The sequence below is a fragment of the Phytophthora sojae genome (assembly GCF_000149755.1).
Source record: "Phytophthora sojae unplaced genomic scaffold PHYSOscaffold_1, whole genome shotgun sequence".
Classification (NCBI taxonomy): Eukaryota; Oomycota; class Peronosporomycetes; order Peronosporales; family Peronosporaceae; genus Phytophthora; species Phytophthora sojae.
The window spans coordinates 5,039,237-5,059,349 of record NW_009258115.1 but is presented as its reverse complement, the minus strand read 5'-3'; the positions used below and the strand labels follow the sequence as shown (position 1 = coordinate 5,059,349).

At 54.8% G+C, this 20,113-nt stretch overlaps 9 protein-coding genes across 9 annotated transcripts; 2 read left to right on the top strand and 7 right to left on the bottom strand.

Moving 5' to 3' along the window:
* Positions 1–596: 596 nt before the first annotated feature.
* On the bottom strand, positions 597–1,735 carry PHYSODRAFT_468310 (hypothetical protein; the record flags this gene model as incomplete). Its single annotated transcript, XM_009516952.1, has 5 exons — positions 597–686; positions 766–859; positions 932–960; positions 1,041–1,421; positions 1,619–1,735. 5 exons carry the CDS (start codon positions 1,733–1,735, stop codon positions 597–599), a joined length of 711 nt encoding a protein of 236 aa, XP_009515247.1.
* A 174-nt stretch (positions 1,736–1,909) lies between these two features.
* On the bottom strand, positions 1,910–2,827 carry PHYSODRAFT_353461 (hypothetical protein; the record flags this gene model as incomplete). Its single annotated transcript, XM_009516951.1, has 1 exon — positions 1,910–2,827. One exon carries the CDS (start codon positions 2,825–2,827, stop codon positions 1,910–1,912), a length of 918 nt encoding a protein of 305 aa, XP_009515246.1.
* An 853-nt stretch (positions 2,828–3,680) lies between these two features.
* PHYSODRAFT_258273 (hypothetical protein) lies at positions 3,681–4,412 on the bottom strand (the record flags this gene model as incomplete). Its single annotated transcript, XM_009516950.1, has 3 exons — positions 3,681–3,802; positions 3,889–4,215; positions 4,259–4,412. The coding sequence occupies 3 exons, from the start codon at positions 4,410–4,412 to the stop codon at positions 3,681–3,683; spliced, it is 603 nt and encodes a 200-aa protein (XP_009515245.1).
* Positions 4,413–6,702: 2,290 nt separating this feature from the next.
* Positions 6,703–7,092, bottom strand: PHYSODRAFT_475611 (hypothetical protein; the record flags this gene model as incomplete). Its single annotated transcript, XM_009516949.1, has 1 exon — positions 6,703–7,092. The coding sequence occupies one exon, from the start codon at positions 7,090–7,092 to the stop codon at positions 6,703–6,705; it is 390 nt and encodes a 129-aa protein (XP_009515244.1).
* A 774-nt stretch (positions 7,093–7,866) lies between these two features.
* PHYSODRAFT_349019 (hypothetical protein) lies at positions 7,867–11,919 on the bottom strand (the record flags this gene model as incomplete). Its single annotated transcript, XM_009516948.1, has 10 exons — positions 9,785–11,919; positions 9,294–9,397; positions 9,069–9,177; positions 8,915–8,996; positions 8,763–8,845; positions 8,593–8,684; positions 8,375–8,514; positions 8,188–8,281; positions 7,979–8,098; positions 7,867–7,896 (listed from the first exon to the last, which is right to left on the bottom strand). Exons 1-10 carry the CDS (start codon positions 11,796–11,798, stop codon positions 7,867–7,869), a joined length of 2,868 nt encoding a protein of 955 aa, XP_009515243.1. The 5' UTR covers positions 11,799–11,919.
* Positions 11,920–13,413: 1,494 nt separating this feature from the next.
* PHYSODRAFT_321678 (hypothetical protein) lies at positions 13,414–13,737 on the bottom strand (the record flags this gene model as incomplete). Its single annotated transcript, XM_009516947.1, has 2 exons — positions 13,414–13,521; positions 13,636–13,737. The coding sequence occupies 2 exons, from the start codon at positions 13,735–13,737 to the stop codon at positions 13,414–13,416; spliced, it is 210 nt and encodes a 69-aa protein (XP_009515242.1).
* A 371-nt stretch (positions 13,738–14,108) lies between these two features.
* On the top strand, positions 14,109–15,948 carry PHYSODRAFT_349018 (hypothetical protein). Its single transcript, XM_009516946.1, has 6 exons — positions 14,109–14,689; positions 14,758–14,808; positions 14,897–15,120; positions 15,198–15,328; positions 15,395–15,600; positions 15,670–15,948. The coding sequence occupies exons 1-6, from the start codon at positions 14,150–14,152 to the stop codon at positions 15,772–15,774; spliced, it is 1,257 nt and encodes a 418-aa protein (XP_009515241.1). The 5' UTR covers positions 14,109–14,149; the 3' UTR covers positions 15,775–15,948.
* A 1,037-nt stretch (positions 15,949–16,985) lies between these two features.
* Positions 16,986–18,816, top strand: PHYSODRAFT_467901 (hypothetical protein; the record flags this gene model as incomplete). Its single annotated transcript, XM_009516945.1, has 8 exons — positions 16,986–17,099; positions 17,160–17,255; positions 17,336–17,467; positions 17,537–17,669; positions 17,748–18,080; positions 18,149–18,345; positions 18,418–18,465; positions 18,550–18,816. The coding sequence occupies 8 exons, from the start codon at positions 16,986–16,988 to the stop codon at positions 18,814–18,816; spliced, it is 1,320 nt and encodes a 439-aa protein (XP_009515240.1).
* On the bottom strand, positions 18,803–19,992 carry PHYSODRAFT_321676 (hypothetical protein; the record flags this gene model as incomplete). Its single annotated transcript, XM_009516944.1, has 6 exons — positions 18,803–18,850; positions 19,083–19,182; positions 19,263–19,323; positions 19,396–19,486; positions 19,566–19,692; positions 19,769–19,992. 6 exons carry the CDS (start codon positions 19,990–19,992, stop codon positions 18,803–18,805), a joined length of 651 nt encoding a protein of 216 aa, XP_009515239.1.
* Positions 19,993–20,113: the final 121 nt, after the last annotated feature.

The window sequence follows — 20,113 nt, the reverse complement described above, 5'->3', positions numbered from 1 at the left end:
GCGTGACCTTGCTGCTAGGATCATCAGACTACAAGTACAACACAACTGCGATGTGAGATAGTCGACTCATGACGCCTGCCTAGTATCTGCTGTACTCTCACCTTGCTAAGGCCGTATCCCTTGCTCAGCATCACCTCGTCTTGGTACACAATGGCGCCGCTCATCCCCAACTCCTCGTTGCTCCTCGATTGCCAGCTCTCGATCCAGAAACTCGTTGGCTTCGTTGATCTTCTGCTCCAACGTGCGTCCAGCCTGGGAAAACTCCCCCTCCCGCGTGAAGCGGGCGATCTGGTCCTCCAGCGGCTCCTGTTGGCGCACGACGTCCCGGACGTGGTACCCCTGACGCCATTCGTCAAAGAGGTTCGGCGACAAGGGAACAAGTCGCGCGTCCGCCAAGTTGGCGGCCAAAAACAAGCTCGCGATCCCCCAGCGCAGTATGTTCCTACACTGTATCAACGTCTGCAGGAAGATCGATCTTTCAGAATGAGATTGACAAGCATCCGAGACTTTTGATACACTCATCAAAATGTGGCAAAACATATGTTGTGATTTATCAGATTGTTTCTGAAGTTGTATCCTTGTAGCAAGTTGAAGGCTCAGAGCTTCTTGCAGAACTTGTTCTGCCGAGCGAAGGGCGCTTGCTGGTCGATAAGCTCGCCCAGACGCTTGCTGGTGGCCTCGTGGAACTAGAAGACAGAGGAGTTGTTATTATGGCCTGGGATGGTATTAGTGCTTTAGGATTTGAAGAACGAAATCAGGTCGCACCTCCGTGAAGGTGACGAAGTGGGCGCCTTCGTCCAGCAGCTTGCCAAAGTGGATCTCCATCTCGCGCTCCATGGTCTCGCCGTACTTGAGGTATCTGGCAGTCACACAAGTATAACGTTTCAGCGATATTTTATCTTGTAGTAATGGTGGAGTGCTCGTTGCTTACAAAATTCCCATCGCATCGTCCAAGGAGATCTGACACGAAAGCGGTCAGGTACAGTAAGGTTACATGACTGAAGAGCGGGTGTATCAATTCGATGTGACGGAGGACTTACCCTGCCGCAGCAGTCCTTGTCGAACATGAGGAAGCACGTGAGGAAGAAGATCTCGGACGGCTCGAGCCCTGACCGATCGTTGCGTGACCTCACGTAGCTGTTCACGAACTCTTCGAAGCTGATGGCGCCGTCCAGATCGTCGTTCACCTGCCAGATCACTTCTTCGATTCGGCTCTTCTCCTGGCCGGATATGGGGTAACCGAGCTGTTCGTAGATTGTCACCAACGCCTTCGAATCGATCTGGTACTTTGAAGTCACTAGTTCACGGCCCAGGTTGACTTCATCCTGCAGCGTTCCGAGATACTTGAGCTTCTCTTTCATGTAGTGGTCACGTTTTGTATCGTGCTCCATCAGCGAATATCGACGTCGCGACGATTGGCGCTAAAGTATCACGCAGCTCTTTAAAGTTAGTTTTCTTGACGTGTATGGAGTCTTCTTTCGATTTTCACTACCTCTGGAGACTTGACCCCCTGCATCTTCTCCGATAGTTTCTGCGTAAATGACAACTCGCTCTTCGTCAGTGTCAAGAGAACTATCAAGAGAACTATAAACACTGGAACGCAAGTGCCAGCCTTCACCTCAAGCTTGTGGTTTAGCCGCTGGAGCGAAGTGTCGAACGCTAGCAATCGAAACACTCGTCGCAGCTGGACTTGCTCTTCGACACTCGTGTCGGTGCCACTTCCCTTAGCATGCATTGTCAGCTATCCCAACCTTTTGACGCAGTTTTGCGTGCTGAGTCGATTATAATTAGACACTCAGTAAGTTAGCAATGATTCATTGCTTTCATTGCCAGATACTACATCCTGATGTTAAAAAAAACTCATTCTTAACTGCAGGCCTTGATCAACTCGCTTCTCTTCAGGAGTTCCTTATCCTCGTGGGGCACCACCTGCATTTGCGGCTGTCACGTATTTCTTGACCCACCCCATTTCCTCCAGCAGCTCTTGATATCTCTTGTTCGACCGCAATTGGTTTGGTAGTACCCTGGCCTCGAGCTTTTTCAGTTCCTCGGTAAGCACTGGTTCCTTTTTCTTCAGAAAGAGCACGAAGTACTTGAAATCCGAACTTTCTTCGAGCGCTTTGTCAGTCAGCAGCTTCAACTTCGAATTATCAGTGGTCTCCGTCAACCCCAACGCCAGTTTCGCGTACTTAGCGGGTCTTCTTGCTTCGGCCATGATCTCCGTCCTCGCCGTCATCTCCGCGTCCGAGGGCCCCCTAGCGACCATCCATTTAGGTGGCTTATCTCCCGCCTTCAGCGAGATAAGGACGAATTTGTCGAAGTAGTTGACATAGTGCTTGTACACTTTGAACTCGTCGGTGTTCCTGATCTTGTCCAGGTCTTTCCCCAAGGTGATTTTTTTATTGAGGCCCAGCTCCTGCCAGCCTTGGTACGTGGTGTACTCATTCCTGTACCACTTGTTGATCTTGTAATCCTCCGACTTCTTGAGGAAATACTGGAACGCCTTGTAGTTCTTGTGGTTTAAGAGGGCATCTCCCTCCAGTCCCTTCAGCTTCAGCGCCCCCTTGACGTAGTCGTCTGACTTCTCCGATTCAAGCCACCATCTCACCTTCGCACTCGTCCACCAGCCCCGAAGCTCAGAGCTCTCGTCTTCCGTGTCAACAGCCCGCAGAGATCGCCCCTTAGCACCCTCATGTACGACGATCGACTGGCTCGAAAGCAACGTGGAGCTCTTGGCTTGTTCGATCTCCGTGGCCGCTGAAAGAGCGACAACAGCGCTGGCGAAGAGCGAGGCAACCACCACGAGAAAAGCTTGCTGTAGACGCATGGCAGACACGTGCAGGAGGAGGTTCTCTTCAAGGCGAAAATCGTAGAGTGGCTGTCGCCCTCGTACAGTAGTACAGGTGTAAGCGGACGGTCTGTCATTACTGGATCAGCCATAAGTACAGGTGCTGCTAAGGAAGCAGCACAAGATGGGGCCTCTTCCGTACGTCACGATTAAAATATACATTTTTCTTATGTAAACTTACCATCACTTCCCGTCTTCCCCCATCAAAAGAATGAGTATTCTTGCGCCAATAAAATGAATAGGGTAATAGGGTACATGTACAGTACATGGATTCTCTTGATGCTCTCTATTAGAGAGATTTGGCAAATGTCCGAATCCGATTCCTAATCCAGTTTTCCTGGTGGGATTTGTTTCGGATTCGGATTTTAGGCAGGCAGTCGGTGGTCCACACCATCCATACGCTACCCAGAAATGTGCATTGCAGATTCTGATTGGGACTCGAGTTGCGAAACGAACGAGGCAGTTGCAGTTGTCCCCCACAACACAACCAACAACGCTCAAGCAACCTCAAAATGCAATGCACGCACATACATCGGTCCGTTTGGGCGGGGAATATCAAACGGTAGGTTATATTGACTCTATCCGCGGCCAAGCTTAATATTACGATCGTTTTGACCAGAAACTACACAGTTAAGGCGGTGTATGTCATATACTTTTGCTCCTTAAACCCTCCCAAAAGCGTAATTTATAGGCTCTGTAAATTTGCCGTGCCTTTCTAAACTGTTACTGCTTATGTGGTGCACACTGTTTCCATGTGGTGCACATCGTTCCGTTATCCACTCATACATGTAGTTATTAAGTTGCGTCCTGCGCGTAGTCATTCTACTCTCGCCTACGAGCAGCTCTCCGTGCTTCCATACGCGAAGTCCTGCGTCCAGTAGTGAAGGTAGGTGGTACCAGACTTGTAGGCGTATCCGCAGCCGAACATGGTGTACTTGGAGCTGAGGATGTTCGCTCGGTGGCCGCTGGAGGCCATCCACGCCGTCATCACCGCATCGACCGTCGTCTGCCCAGCCGCGACGTTCTCGTCCACTTGTAACCAGCTGCGGTGATGCGCTGCGACATCGTCGAGCCGTCCGATCCAGTGTGGCTCATGTAGTTCTTGGCCGCCATGTCGCTCGAGAGGCCTTGGGCCGCCGTCTGCGGCTTCTTGTTAATGCACAGCTTGGACAGTCCATAGGCCGTGCGCTGCTTGTTGACGGCGTTGAGCATCAACGTCTGGAACTCGGTCGACGAGTACGTCTGCAGGTGTCGGGTGGGCGTGGTGTTGGCGAGCTCCTCGGCGACAGCAGAGCCAATGGCCGACTTTTTCGATGCAGGTGCGTAGTTGGCATCTCCTCGGCGACAGCAGAACCGATAGCCGTCCTCTGGCCTGCAGGTGTTGCCGAGATCGAGCAGCCAATGGCCGACTTTTTCGATGCAGGTGCGTAGTTGGCATCTCCTCGGCGACAGCAGAACCGATAGCCGTCCTCTGGCCTGCAGGTGTTGCCGAGATCGAGCAGCCAAGCAGCGCGACGACAAGAAGCAGCAGGATGGCGGTCGAGCGGCGAGCGGGCAATGCCATGGTGACGATGAGCGGAGGTGGGAGACTGTAGACGTTGGTGGTCAAATGCAGAATGAGAGAGCGTGGGCGGTGGATCGAGAGAGGTTGGGCATCAAGTCCCTGACGTATGAGACTTGACTTGCGAGATATAGAGCGCCTAGAGCACTCGATGCACTGAGCATCCATCCTTGTGAACGGTCATTTGGAAGGGTGCGGGTGGAATTCGCGTGGTTTTTGGTGGGAAACCTAAGTTCGCACCTCGTCGGCGGATCGTCGAGTCTTTTGAGGCCTCCAGATGTTTGTCAAGCGTGGAGCGATTTGATCAGCGTCAGTATCACCTGTCGTCGTCGCGAGGGCAACACGATCACCGGAAGACACGCCTCGCCGGGGTTGCTTCGGGGTCAAAGCGTTCTTGCACGAGCAGTTAGAGGCGCAGGAACGAATTCGTGAAAGCGAGCGACGCCAGGCTGTCGCTCCTACTCCTCACGGCCGTGCGTCTCAAGTATTTGGTAGCGAACCCGCATCTCTCCTGCTTTAGGCGGTATATGTGTAATTGTAGCGCGCTCGAAAGCGTTGCGATAAGTCTATCGCGGAGCAGGACATGACTGCGCCAAGAACGAGAAGAAGAACTTCGAGCTCGCGCTGACGGCGAAGGGAGCTGAAGGCAGCAATTTTTTTTTGAAGTTCTAGTTCACTGTAACGCTACATCTAGCTCCCTGCCTTGCTTACGAATGAAATGCATTGTGAATTGGGAGCCCGAATCCCCTCCTTGAGCTGAGCACAAACGCTTATGCGTTAGCTCTCTTCAGCGACGACCGGGGACTGACTCGATTCGGCGCTGCAAGTGACATCCAGCACTGATTGTCTGGAAGCCACGATGAGCTGGGCGAGTTCTTCGCATTCGAAAAGTTCGACTGCCTTCCGGTTCTTGATCTTGTTCTCGGTTGGTACTGTAGATGCGCTAGGAGCTCGGGCTGGTCCGCATACTTCCGCGCAAGCAACGCTTCGCCTTATTGGGCCCTCCTCCTGCTAACACAGAAGCATCCACTTCAACTTTGAACGCGGGGTGAATCCCGTTCCGCGTTCGGGACGATGGCTGGCTTGAGTGTTGGCCACGCTTCTCAACCGCGTACTCCTTCTTTCCCGAAATGTCCGACTCGAACCAGACGACTCGCATGAAACGCGTACACTTCTTGTGCTCGACACAATAGTACACCTTCGCTTTCCCGTCCTTGCCGTTGTTGTGCGTTAGACTGTTGGGCGCGGTCAGAGCGCCATCACCAGACGACACTGTGCGCTGGCAGGATCCGAGCCCGGTGCCAATCCAGGCACCGGTGCCGATGCCAATCTCGACGCTGAGCTCCTGGAGCAGAAGCCCAACGAATGACCGAGGGCGGCGCGTGCATTGGAGGCAGCAGAGCAGCACTCAACGACGGCAGTGGACAAGCGGCACGCGGCAGCAGCGAGAACTGGGCAAGCGGCACGCAGCAACAACGATGAGTGGCTGCCGGCAAGCAGCAGCGGCAGCCATTGGAGGAGCGGTGGCGCAGGAGTTGCTGCCCCATGGAGGTCGCTGGTAGGAACGATGTCTGTCAGGATGATCTCTAACTCTTACACTGTACTTAGGTAATCTCACTTCGCAACTTACCTTACGAGCTCAACTTGCCATAATAGTGTTATAGACGTAGCTGTGGAAGCGCGATAAAGGCGCTCGCCTCGGTGTCGTGTGTCGACACGCGCTGATACCGGGCGCGCGTAGAGTCTTTCGCTGGGACCGGAGATGAGGAAGCCCGGTCGGTCATGGCGGAAGTCCCGTTGAAAATGCAAGTCCACGGCAAACTGCAAGAAATGGGGACTGGCGTTGGCATAGTATTTGGCGCGAAATCGCACAAGAACTGGCGGGAGACCTCTACAGGCACACACGTCCACGCCGTATCAGCCTTCCTCATCAGCACTATCCTACCGAGTGTCTAAAAGGCGTCTTCATTTACAACGCCACTGTGCATGCACAGGCGACTCAGATGTCCTCGGTGCATCCGCCGGCGTAAAAAAACCAATACTCGGAAAACGACAAAAACCACGCGAAAAAAGAGAGGTCTGAGCCTGTACCATATATGGTATGGTATAGGAGACCAGCCCCTCTTCAGCTTCGTCGTCATGAAGTTGAAGTTGTCGATTCGACTAAAAGCTAATTCGATGTGGAGGGAAGGAAGGAAGAACTGCCTTGCTCGCTCGGCGAAGGGGTCAAGTTTATTTTTTTTATGTATAATCCCTGTCGGGACGATGAACTCATGGTCTACACATTTGAAGCTTAGCTGCACACCTCGCCGCCGCCCGCCGCAAAGTCCTGCGTCCAGTAGTGTCCATACTTGGTGCTGGCTCGGTACGCGTAGCCGCAGCCGAACATCCTGTAGTTGCGGCTAAGGATGTTGGCTCGGTGGTATCTCGAGCTCATCCAGGACGCCATGACGGACCTCACCGATGCTTGGCCGGCGGCAACGTTCTCCGCGACGTCAATCCAGTAGTAGCCGACATCGTCGATGCGACTCTCGATGGTAGAGCCGTCCGAGCCCGTGTGGCCCATGTAGTTCCTCCTGGCCATGTCGTTCGAGTGCATCTGCGCAGCGGCCTGGAGCTTCCTGCTCCTGCAGAGCCTGGGGAGGCCACGAGCGAGCCGTTCCGCGTTTATCGCGTTGAGCATGACGGTGTGGTAGTCGGTCGCTGCCGCCATCAGATGCCTCGAGGTACTGTTGCCATCGTCAGCGGTGCTGTTGGCGGCCGAATTGCCGTCGTCGCTGGCAGCAACACTTGACGTGCTTAGAGCAGTGGCGATTGCTGCGAGCAGGAGGATGGCTCGTAGAGATTGCAGGAACGACATCGTGAGCTTGAGGGGTGGAGGCGAAGAGGTTGGTGTCGGACTGGCAAAATGCGAAGTGAGGAAAGGAATGCCATCGGGGACCCGGCAGGGGGGCTGCATTCATCTCGAGCACCGATGGGTGGCATGGAGAGCTTTGCTCGGTGGTTTAGTGCAAAACGTCCGAAGGTCTAGTAGTTGCTGCCATCGACGGGGCCTGTCCCCGACGCCAGGAACGGACAGTTCGTGGTAACGGAGCTTGAAGCGGCATGCCCCTACGACTTCGCGATGGCACGTTTCATGGTCGCAGCCATCCACGAAAGACATGCACTAAACAACCCAAGTATAGCTTCCATTCTGTCCGGTGCCGAGGTGAAGCATAATGCACGAGTGCGCTCAGCACTCCCGTGAAAAAAATCGCTTGCGATTTCAATTTACACAATCACCGTATCCTTATCAGATCCATTTCCGTCGGCTATAACGCTTGGTCTGCACAGTCACGCCAGATGTATGCGACGAAGATAACAGCGAACCCACAGCAAGTAATGCTAATACGGCCGGAACCGCTCCTGAACAGGCTCAAATCAAGAAATTCGTGTTGGTTGCAATCGAACAGCGCATCTACTCGTCCACCTCCTGGCTTTTGGGCTCCTACTCAGCAAGAGAAAATTTGTGAGGAACCGATTTGATTGATAAATAACCACCACGGAACGTCAGGAGCGGCAAAACGTACCTGAGGCTCCAAGTCGTCGCCGTAGTTAATGGCGTGATCCACGTGCATGAGCACGGTTTCAATGCTCTCCTCGCGGTTAATGTTCATCGGGACGAACGCCACCATGCTAAAGTCGTTGATCTGGAGCATCCCCAAACAGAGAAGCACACACAACTGAGTTGCCTGTCCCTCGCGATGCATTTACGCTGAACGCTATCAGCCCTACTTACCACGTTGCAGATTGCCGAGCTAAGAGGACGCCACTTCGGGTCGGTAGAGTTCGCAAGGTTTTCGAGGAGGTAGCCCTCGGACGGGTCCAAGTACCTACAACGCACACCAACGCACTGTCAGTGTCTGAAAGCTTCGACGCGTTGATATAATATGGCCAGTCAGGAACTGAGGATGAAGCAAACGTACTTGGACATCTCCTTCTCGTCTACCAGATCGCACTTGGTGAGCACATTGATGTGCGGAAGCTCCATCTGGACCATTGCCGACAACGAGCAGAGCACGCCGGATATGAACTTGGTCGGGTCAACGATAAATAATGAGTCGATCTACGCCAACGCAATTCACACGTCAGTCAAATCCCGGATCCAGTTCAAGCAGGCATTGGTTCGAACCAATACACCCACCAAGTAGACGCAGCAAATGTTGAATCCCCAGTCCTTCAGTGAGTCGCATAGCTGCTTCATCACTGGGAGGTGCGAGTACAGCTCGATCTGGCCTGCACAGACGTATCCAGCACCCAAAATATCAGCACCACTCCGAGCATCAACAAACCAATCGAGCGATGTCTTCCAACCTGGGCAGTCGAAGATGAAGTAGTCTTCGTCGCTGTACTCGCTCAGCAAGTCCTGCAGCCAGTCGAGGTTCTGAACCAGGTACCTACCAACAATAATCCACGTCAGAATCTACTATCGCCAGCAATACCCAGAACTGTGCTAGTGCACTTACTCCATGCAGTAGATGAGACCACCGTTAGGGCCGTAGCCTAGCTCCTCCATCACGTCCTCCACGCTGATCAGGTCGCGGATGTCTAACGTGGCCACACCAAAACATCGTCAACTTCTCTTCCACTGCACCGAATTCAACGAGAAAAGCCGCATACCGAAGGCCACGGGGTAGTCGAAGTTGTCCGCCGCCGGGTCCAAGTTCACGACGTACGTCATGCGCCCAGACGCCGCGCAGAACTCGTGCATGTTGTTGCAGTACGTGGACTGCGCATTCCAACCGAAGAACGTCCATTAAACCACCACCCGTGGGTCAAATTTCGCTCAAATTGCTGCCACAGGAGCCCAAGACAATGTAGAATCATATTGGACTATAGCCGCACCTTGCCGGTGCCCGCAGGCCCCATGACCATCTGACAACAGCGCATGATGAACGAGCTCTTGGTGCTCCGCCGCTTTGGGAATGACGGCCAGCCAGCGCCACCTCCTTTAAAGTACGAATATTGGCTGCTGTCTAGTGACACAATCGCGTTGGATACAAGGGTTACATTAGGTGGTACAGAACACAAACCTCATCAAGGTGAGTGTGCTTGTTACAGTGAACGTCACCTGTGAGTTGTCGAGTTGAAAGACAGCACTGCAGTTGGAACGCAAAGCTCACACGACATGTTACTGATACAATTTGCACACCACCGTCCGAACGACGGCCGTCCTCTGCTATTTTGCCTGCCTGCTTGTGACATCTGTTGCATGGCCGCTCTCTCTCCACTACCACCGATGGAGAGAGAGCTCACCTGCACGCGAGTTCAAGCAGTCCTGTTTGCTCTGGTGCCGAGGACATGTCCCTACGCCGCGAGGGATCCGCGCTGCGAACCAAGGTTGTTGTTGCTGTCCTTGCGCTCGATTTCGTCCCAGGAGCAGCCGACGACTCGGTCCATGAAGGCGTCCGACCACTTGCGGTTGCCGCCGCCCTGTTTAGCCTCCTTGGCGCGCTCATCAAATACGCTGCTGCACGTCTTGCACACGCGCTTGAGGTTCGAGCGCTCGTCCGACGGATTGCGGTCAATGTGGCCAATGAAGGTGGTCGGGAATGCCTCGCTCTCCACGGACACGTGCGAGCAGCGGCCACAGATCAGGCGGCCGCAGTGGCGACAGTGGTGACGGCGCACGCCGACACCCAGACGGCTGAACGTTCGCTGGCAGATCATGCAGTCCTTGCGTTCCGTGTTGGGGACCCACACCGGCGGGTACGAGATCTTCGCGCAGAGCTGGCGAAGCACCTTGCGTTCCACCTTCTCGAACACCATGCGGCCTTGGGCATCCTTCACGTCGAGACGGGCACCGTGGCGCACGAGACGATTAGCAATCTCGAAAAACTTTAGGTCCACCGCCTTGTGCAGCAGCGTGCTGTTGCCTAGCGGGCCGTTCGGGTCCGTCTTGTGTTGCAGCAGCATCTCAGCGATCAGCGGGTCATCGCGCTTGGACGTGATAATGTGCACCGCCAGCGGCGTCTGATTGCGGTTGTTCACGCGCGAGGCGTCGGCGCCGTGCTCGAGCAAGTACTTGGTGATCCGGCGCGACTTGGCCGCCGCCAGGTGCAGCGGCGTGTTTTGTCGGTTGTCCACGGCGTCAATCAGCAGACCCCGCGTTTTCTTGCCGCACAGCAATTGCACCGCGTGCAGCTGTCCGAAGCGCACAGCAATGTGCATCGCCGACTGGCCGTGCACCGGGTCGCGCTCCGTGAAGTCCGTGTTTCGGTCCTGCAGGCATGCGCGCAGCAGCTGGAGGTTGCCCGTCTTCACAGCGCGGAGGTAGTCCGAGAGACCCTCCTCCGTCACACGCGGGCCGAAGTGCATGACAGAGCCGCGTCCGCTCATTAGGTCGGTGCTGCGGCCGCTCGCTAGAGGATCAATGCTGCGGCTGCTGTCGAAGGCGTTGCTGCTGCGTACGCTGCCGTACTGGTCCATGTTGCTGCTGCGGCTGCTGGCGTATAGGTCGACGCTGCGGGTGCTCTCGAAATTTTCGGGGGCCAAACTATCACGCGCCATCATGGCCGTCGTGAGGTCTTGCGGCTTGAGGTCGCTGGGACGGTAGCGCATCATGCTGTCGCGGTAGCCGTTGTTGCTGCCGCCCACTGCCGTCGTGGCGGGCGTCGTCGGTCGGCTGTTGTTCTGCACGGGTGACGTAGGATTGCTGTCGGCCGAATCCGAGTCCAAGTCGGCAGGCTTCTTCTCCACCGACAAGCGGCCGATCTCCGAGTTGCCGCGCGAGTTGCGCGGCACACCCAGGTTTACCACGAGATTCGAGTCGGACGGGTTGCCCGGCGCCTGGTTCTTGGCCATGCTCTTGGACTTGCGGAGCTTCACGTCCGTGCTCAGCTTGTCCTCGAAATGGCTGCGGCGCCCGCCAGTGGGCGGGGAGTTCTTGCGTCGCGGCTGCGACGGCGGCGGCGACTGCATCTTGGGCACAGGCGGGAAGTAGTCGTCGTCGTCGTCATCGTCGTCGTCATCCTTCTTGTGCTTGCGCTGCTTGTCCTGGTCGTCCTCCTCTTCTCCACTGTACGTAAGCTCGTCGGTGCTGGGCGACACGGGGCTCGAAGCCTGCGTATCGGTAACTGAGATACTAGACGCCTTCTTCATGAGGTTAGCGGGCAGCGCCGGCTGCAGGCTGCCGCGCGGGGCGTTCATCCAGGCCGGGTCGTCCGACACGTCGTCGTCGTCGTCGCTGTCGCCGTAGTACGAGGTCGTGGGCATCGACTGCGAGTGCTGCGGCGGCGGCACGCGCACGGACAGACTGCCGCGCACAGGCGGCGCGTTGTGGTTCATCAGCCCTTCGTGGTACGGCATGTACGCCAGATCCAGCTCGTTGCTGCCGCGCGAGTCCAGCATGTCTGTATGTCTGCTCTAGGGATTTTAGAGGGGGGAGATACTACAGTCGACGAGCTGCAGTCTACTGTAGTGCGAGAAGGTCGCAATGCGAGCGAGTGCTCTGCTCTGCTCTGCTGCCGAGGAAATCCGCGAGTGAGTGAGGAACGCGGTGACCAGGAACTGGATGCCATGGTCGTGCTGTTGCTGTTGCAGCTGGCCGAGCGCGAGCATAGAAAGGGTGCATGCCAGTCCCACTGTGTAGGAGTGTTGTTCGGAAACGCCTCTTGGAGTTGTATCTGCACTCGCGCGCGGCCGGACCTGAGCCCTGACCTGACTCCTCCCGGCTGGCGGCAAGCTGTTAACCTCCTGGGCAGAGTTCGTGGGCGTTGCGGAAAGGCTTGATAAAGGCTTCCTCTGCCCCCCCCCCCCCCCACCATCGCGCTCAATCGCCGCGCGGTTGCGGTTGAGCAAGATGCTAAAAAAATTCGCGTGCTGCGTTTGATGCAACGCCGGCTAGGAGCCGCCTGCTGGACCACGTCCGTTCCACGGCCTCTCCGTGTTTGCTTGCGGCGCCGAGCCCCGCGTCGAGTAATGCCCGCGCTCATGACCGGAATGCGTCCTCCGCGCAAGGACCGGGCACGCCGGCCCCGTGTACGAGCGCGCTTGTGGCTCGTAGCGCTGTCAGCGTTCCGCTCGGACGTCTGTAAGTGAGGCTCCGATCGGCTCCGATTGGGTTTTGGGCGGCGGTGATGCCACCGTCGACGCCGCGCTGCATTGCGGAGGCGCCGTTACAGTAGTTCGCCACACTACTAGTAACGAAGGCGCCATGGCTGCTTGGCCAAACTGCTTGTCTCTGCGTGCAGACCAAAATTGCAGGCTGGCTGCTCCTAGGCGCTGCGTGTCGTCGGGTTCCGAGGTGGTGCAAGCAAACAACGCAGGACTCGGAGCTGCCGAAACGACCTACGCGCCAAGAGCGTTGCTAACAGGGCGGCATGGTCAACACGCTCCAGCGTGTAGGACAAGGTTCGGTCGCGTCTGCTGGGCTCGGGGCTGCATGATATCCTATTGAGTGCAGCGGGATAAGACAGGATACCATGCAGGAGATGAGCGAGTTCAGCAGGAACCAACTTCAGTCGCAACTTCAGCCAGCGGTCTCCGACGTAACGGTGCGGAGGAGCTCCGACTCCTGCATGCAGAGGAGGCATCGCATGCCGTCGATCGGCATCTATCCGGTCCTCGTTGCAATGGCCTGTGGGAGCACTCTCGATCCCCTGGGACACCTGCTCCCGGGCACTTCAACCTCGGCAGGGACGGCACCACGCCTGATCAGGATGCTCTCCATTCTGTACTCGCACCAAATGCCTCTGCTCTCTCGACAGGCGCGGATGCCGATCAGCGCCGACGGCCACTTTGCCTACCGGTAGTCGCCTGCGCGGCAGACGACGGCGATGTCCGAGCACCTGTATTGCATAACGCTACGGCTCAACGACCTCACAGTCCGCACACTCGCACAGGCAGGCCAGCCAGCAGCTCACCTCCGCCGCTCGCTTTTCCCTCTCGTGACCACACACTCACGCACAGGACCTCAGCTTCCTCTCTATCGTCAACGCGTGGGGTTGTATTTACATATCGAGGCCTAGTACTGACCGAACTGGTACTCGTCCTGCTGCAGCTGGATCTGCGGCTTCTTGCCTTCGAGGTGTGCTAGCACCTGCGCCAACTGGAACTTAACCTCCTCGTTCATCTATAGCAGAGCACAGCACAGCAGAGAGCGACATTGTCAGACTACGAGTTGCTTGACTCGAAACCTCTTGGCGATTGCCGCATCGCAGCAAAAAAAATAAGCTACCGCACGCACCACGAGGTCTGCGTTCTCCTCCGACTCCTTGCTTTCCACGAACTTCTTCAGCAGCTTGGCCGCCTTCTTCTCGCTGATCGCCGTCGTCTTCAGCACCTCCATGTTGATCGCCAGCAGTCGTGCAAGTCTGTTGTGGCCAGCCACCATTCACGGCATGAATTGTACCGTCTATATGGTACATCGTACCTCATTTCGTGGTACAAACTGACATCTACATCCCTATCCTCCATCATATGGCTCCAGACCATGCTCTTCCACAGGCTTGAAGTGCTCACATACTCAATCTCTATATGCGGCTCACTACAATCACTCTTTCGTACTTAACCCGAACAAGATCGATGTTGAATGCGAACAGGTGCGTTGGTAGCAGCCAAGCCAGGAGCGCGTACCAAGACCCTGCGTGACGCTCCCAACGTGTGAGCGCCCCCTCTCCCTCCTTCTCCCCCCTCCCTTCCTCACTCTCTAACTTGCCGTCCTTCCCTCTCTGCGTGCCTGCAGTCTCCCTCCCTCCCCGATGGCCGCGTCCCCCGAAGAGCAAGTGGCGTTCCTGCGCTCGCTGCCGTCCGTGCGCGACGGCTGCCATCGCGTGCTGGCGCTGGGGCTGCAGGACAAGCTGCCGCACTTCTCGGTGGCCAAGGACCAGATCCCGGCGCTGGCCGACTACGTGCTGGGCGTCATCCGCCAGTCCTACCCGACGCCCAACGAGGCGAACGTGCCGTTCCACTCGCGCTGGCGCCACTTCGAGACGGGGAAGCCGCAGCGCGTGCAGCAGATGACGGCGGCCTGGAGCTGCGATGCACTGGAGAAGGCGCGCCGGCTGCTGGACCTGGCGCTCGTCAGCGTCCTCCTGGACGCCGGCGCTGGACCCACGTGGACCTTCAAGGAACCCGGGTCCGAGGACGTCTACAGCCGCAGCGAGGGGCTGGGCATCGCCAGCTTCCACATGTTCCTGGATGGCAGCTTCTCCGCGCAGCCAGACAAGGACCCGCACAGGGTGGACGCTGCAGCGCTGGCCAATCTGCCGGACGACGCTATTGCAAAAGCCTTCCAAGTGGCGAGTTGGTGCTGCTGCTGCTGTAACTTTTACAGTTGCTGACTTAACTCTTTTCCCCCTGTGAACAGAGTGATAGCAACCCGTTGGTGGGGTGTGCTGGTCGGACGGACCTATTGAAGGCGAGCTTGTAGTGTAGTTGAGGGGTTCTGTGTGTTCTGCCAGCAGGCACTAATGATACAGTATTTTAATTGTTCTTTTCTTTTGCAGCGTCTGGGCAAGAGTATTGCCAACTACCCGGAGTTCTTTCAGGGGGAGGACGGTTCAATCCGACCGGGGAACGTGGTGGACTACCTGAAGAAGCACCAGAATGCAAGCGGCGAGGTGTCCATTACGCAGCTCTGGAAGGTGGTGCTGTACGGGTTACAGGACATTTGGCCCGAAAGCCGAACGCGCATTGGCGGGCAGAACATGGGCGACGTGTGGGAGTTGTCGTACGTGGTTCGCTGGGATTTAGAGATGGCGTGAAATGCTGACCAGTGCTGACGTGACTTTTTATTTTGTTGCGCAGCTATTTGCCGGAGCATGAAAAGGCGGGCAAACTTGTGAGCTTCCACAAGCTTTCCCAGTGGTTGACGTACTCGCTGATGGAGCCGCTCCAGGATGCCGGCTTTAAGATCACGGATCTCAAGCTGATGACAGGTGCGATGGCATGGATTGTTCCTGTGTTACGGTATCGCGAAGTCATTTATTTGTGGCAACTGTCAGGGCTTCCTGAGTACCGCAACGGAGGGCTCTTGGTGGACTTCGGCGTGCTCGTGCCGAAGTCGCCGAATATCCTGACGGACGAGTTTGATCCGAGCACTGAAGTCATCATCGAATGGCGGGCTCTGACTGTGGCGATTCTGGATGAGCTGCACAAGGTCATTCTTGAACGCCTGAATTTTACTGCCGACTTCTTTCCACTCGTGAAGGTATCGAGCCGTGCCAATTTCATTCAGTGTCATAAGCCTCTCGTTACTGATTTTTTTTATTTTCGCTAGATGCTTGAAGGGGGAAGTTGGAAGGCAGGACGCGTTATTGCCAAAGAGAAGCGTGCCGATGGTGGTCCTCCGATTAAAATCAAGAGTGACGGCACCGTCTTTTAATCGAGAAAATGATCGCATAGCTGCCCGTTCTTCGATTTGGCATCTGAAGAAAAAACAACTACTGTTGTTGCGTCTTGCTGCATTATACTTCGAAGTAAAACTGGGCTAGGCAGCCCAAATCGGGTTTATTCGCGCCTCGGTAACTGAAGCCTGTAAATCGAGGCCGGTATCGTCACTGGCTGTCTTTCTGGTATTAATAACTGACGTACCCATCCCCCTGTTTTTCCGCGACAACGGCAAACTAACATGCTCGCATAATTCGCCACTATCAGGTTCACTACGACGCTGAATTCGAGGACGTGGTTTTGACTGACTGTTGTAGTTGACTTCGCAGGCTGTGTCTACCTCGGTCTCGCTGATAGGCACTTGCATGGCCATGGGACTTCAGCTATTGTGCAATTTCACATTCTACCACTAAACCAAGCAGCCGGCATACGTACCTAGCCACCCGCCTCGACAACGATTGTCGGAGCACCACCCCGCAAAGGCTAGGATAGGGGGATTTTGACCATATCTGTTGTTGTTTTGTTTTAGTATATGTAGCAGGCTTTTTATCATTACCCATTGGCGTCTCCTGCGCCTGCTTCGCAGCCGCAACATCTGCGTGGTAATGCGATCTGGAAAGTAGATACTGTCTAGTATGTTTGGAGCGGTATGAGGACAACACGAGTTTTAACTACGAAGTACAAATGCAGTAGCTACAAGACCGAAAGTGTGACCGCAGGAGACACTTACTCTATGTATGTAGTATAGCCCTCAATCATACCAAACTTTGACATTGAGCAGACTATTTTCTTAGAAATCCTTAAATTTCAAAGCTTCTTCAGCACGACTACATTAATGGCCCCACGACCGCTACGTACGGCGATATTGCAGCTGGGGGTGTATACGGTACATCTTGGCGCTAGAAGTCGTGGTCTGCAGATAATTTTCAGGGTACAAACAATGCGAAGAAAACAAAACGCAACGTTAACTATGATACAATATATTTAATGCTCCAGGTTTCTCGCCCATGAAGCTGATAGTTCTTCCTCTCACTTGCTACGCAAGAGAGGCGACGAGTAGTTAAGCTTCGAGGTTGCGCTCGCACGCCTTGATAGTCGTCCTCATACTGCTGCTGTGGTGAAAGTCCTCCGTAAAATTGCTATCCCAGCGATTCCGTCAATTTCTGATTCCATTGATCTGAGTACAGCGCATCAATTTGCGTCTTGATGCTGCCGCCGACGTGGCTCTCGGGCGCCTTGCAGTGGCCCCTGTGGGCGTCTGCGTGTTGCCTCGGTCTGCTCGTATGCCTGCTGTCGCTCCACGTTGTGGAGAAGCTATGGGTGGCGCACAAATCTGGCCAAAATATGGTGAAAGAGCAGCCCACAGCCACCGCTGACAAGGCTTTGGCGCGCTTCCAGCGACAATATCTGGTCGTCTACGGTCTCGTCATGTTCGCCGACTGGCTGCAGGGCACGCACATGTACAGTCTGTACCAGGTACGTACTGTGCTGGACAATTGCAGGCGTTCTCTGATCATATTGAGCTCTATTGATTGGATCGTGCTGTTACTGGATAGAGCTACGGTGTGAACGTGGGAGCGCTCTTCCTCACGGGCTTCCTGTCTTCTGTTGTCTTCGGCAATTTCGTCGGCCCGTTGGTGGACAAGTATGGCAGACGCAAGGCGTGTTTGGTGTACTGTGCATTAGAGGTCGGATTTTGTTGTAGTTGTGGTGAAGATTGCCTACTGACGTAACGTCTCATCATTTTCGTCAGATAGATCGCCATTAACTTGCTGGAGGGTATCCCTATGATGGAAGTTCTCCTGCTTGGAAGGGTACTTGGTGGCATCTCGACGTCGCTACTTTTCTCAGCGTTTGAGAGCTGGATGGTCACCGAGCATCGAGTACGAGGTAAGCCCAACGGTACCAGCCTGCGGGATCTAACCCAAATTTTAATTTCAATTTTTTTTCATTGTATGCATTGTGAAGGCTTCTCTGAGGGTCTGCTGGGGAAGACGTTTGCGCTCGGATCTGAGATCAATGGTGTCGTCGCAGTGGTTGCTGGGCTTGTTGCACAAGTCACAGCAGATGAATTTGGAGATATTGGGCCTTTTCGCGCTGCCGTCGTATTGACCGCTGTTGCTGCTGCATTTGTGGTATCATGGAGTGAGAATTATGGGTCACGATCCAAATCCACCGGCAAGGATGCTCAAAAGAAAATTACTGAGAGCAGCAACGTCAAGTGTAGCAGTACCCTTAATGCGAATGCATACGCCTTGGGGTTTTGCTACTCGCTCTTTGAAGGAGCGATGTATGTTTTCGGTACGTGCGGTATCCTTGATCGAGTGCTTGGTTGAGTCTCACCGAGGTGTGTGTTTTCATTGCCTTAGTGTTTTTGTGGTATCCGACGCTTGAAAGCGTACTTCCTAACGGTGTATTACCAAGTGGCTTGGTTTTTTCGAGCTTCATGCTATGCATCGCCATCGGTGGCAAGTTGTTCGATCTAATCGAGAACTCTTGGCTTCGTGAAGAGCAATTGCTGGTGCTGACCACCGCCACGTCAGCGATCTCACTGCTATCTCCAACGGTACGATCTGGTGGGGTTGCTATGTTTTTTAGCCTTTCAAGTCATCTGAGTATGTTGTTCTGGCACGTAAAGGTTACAGACGATTACCAGTACATTTTAGCAGGTTTTGTGGTGTTTGAGGTGAGGGACAAAGCATGTTGGCACTATCCGTTATTGAGCGTATCTTATTCTGATCTTGTACGTTTGCGTGGTGCATCTCTGAAGGTTTGCGTCGGTGTGGTCTCGCCCTGTTGCGCAACCCTCCGTGGCAGATACTTCCCGAAGGATCAACTGAGCACTACACTATCCCTTTTTCGGCTGCCGACGAATATCCTGGTGGTAGTAGGAACTGGTGGTGCCAGCTATTTGACCAGCGACCAGCTCTACTACGGATGTACCGCTGTCCTTGTCATAGCTACTGGATGCGCTGAAAAGTTGGTTCGATCCTCTTCCACTGAATCGACTTCGCGAAGAAAGCTCAAGGCGCAATGAGCACGACATTGCTCTCAGTCATTACTTGGTCGGGCTGCGCGTGATGCCGCAGCAATAATAGATCGTCACTTTCATTACACCTCTTCTTGGCATTTGCCTCGCTTGCTCCATGCCCGACGCCTACTATTCTTCTAACTATTTGTCTCCGCTCCCGGACACCTTGCTTTTGATAAAAAAGAATATGAGGAGGAGAAAAATCTGCAAGAAACGATCGTAAGTACAGAAATCAACAATGGCTCAATCAACCTGAAGGCTACCACTCGTACCACGACTAGTGCTCCGATCGCAATATTCATTTTGACGTTTTCCCACCACAAGCGCCGACGGAGATTCTTGCTCGACTGAGCAAATGCAGCAGACTGAGAGCTGTGTGTCGGCAGAAATTAACCCGTTAGTAAAGTAAATTAGGCGCCCGCACTCCACATGAATTAGTATCATCGCCGTACTTCAGTTGATCCGTCTTGTCCACTAGCAGCTCGATTTTATCTCCGCGTTCCAACACTTTGCCTGTTCCAGAATAAAATCCGCAAGTCAGCACTCAACCTCCCTCTAGCGACACAATGGTACTCATTAACTCACTGATGTTCTCCTGGACGTTGTTCTTCACATTGTCCAGGTCCTTCTTCAGAGCCTGCAGCTTCTCCGCCCCTTTATCCGACAAAAAGGTTTCCTACAGCCTCAAAAGAATAACACCCCCACAGTCAGCATCCACCTTACGCACTCGCCCTAACTCCTCTCTCCGGCCCCACCATTTGCTTCTTCAGCGTGGGTGCAAAGTCCCTGTTCATGTCGAGCTTGAGCTTCGTCGCCTTGCCACGAATACCGAACTGGCTGTCGAAGAGCTGGTTGATGTGCTTGAGGAACAGCGCCGCCGAGCTGACAGCACGCACATCCGAACCGTCAGCACAACCTCCCGACCAAGCCTCCAAGATACATGTCTGCAAACGCTCACCTCTTGCCGAACGCGGCATTGGTGACGCAGACGTAGGCCACCTCGTTGTCCACGCGGTAGCTGTACGTCTTGCCGTCGCAGTCCATGGCCTCGACGGCGTCCTCGGCCAGGTTGAGCTTCTTGAGCAGCTTCTGCGCGAACTCGTTCATGGCCTTGTCGCCTCCATTGCTGTACTCGGCCAGCGGGCAGTGCGCGTTGGCCACCACGCAGTAGAAGATCGACATGCCGGCAGCAACTAAGTGCCCAGTGCTGTTCCTATTCGGTGCTATGAACCGTTTCTTCGCGTTGTCGAATAATCGTACTTAAATGTGGAGATCTACGGTACTGCGCTGTACAGGTGTGTCT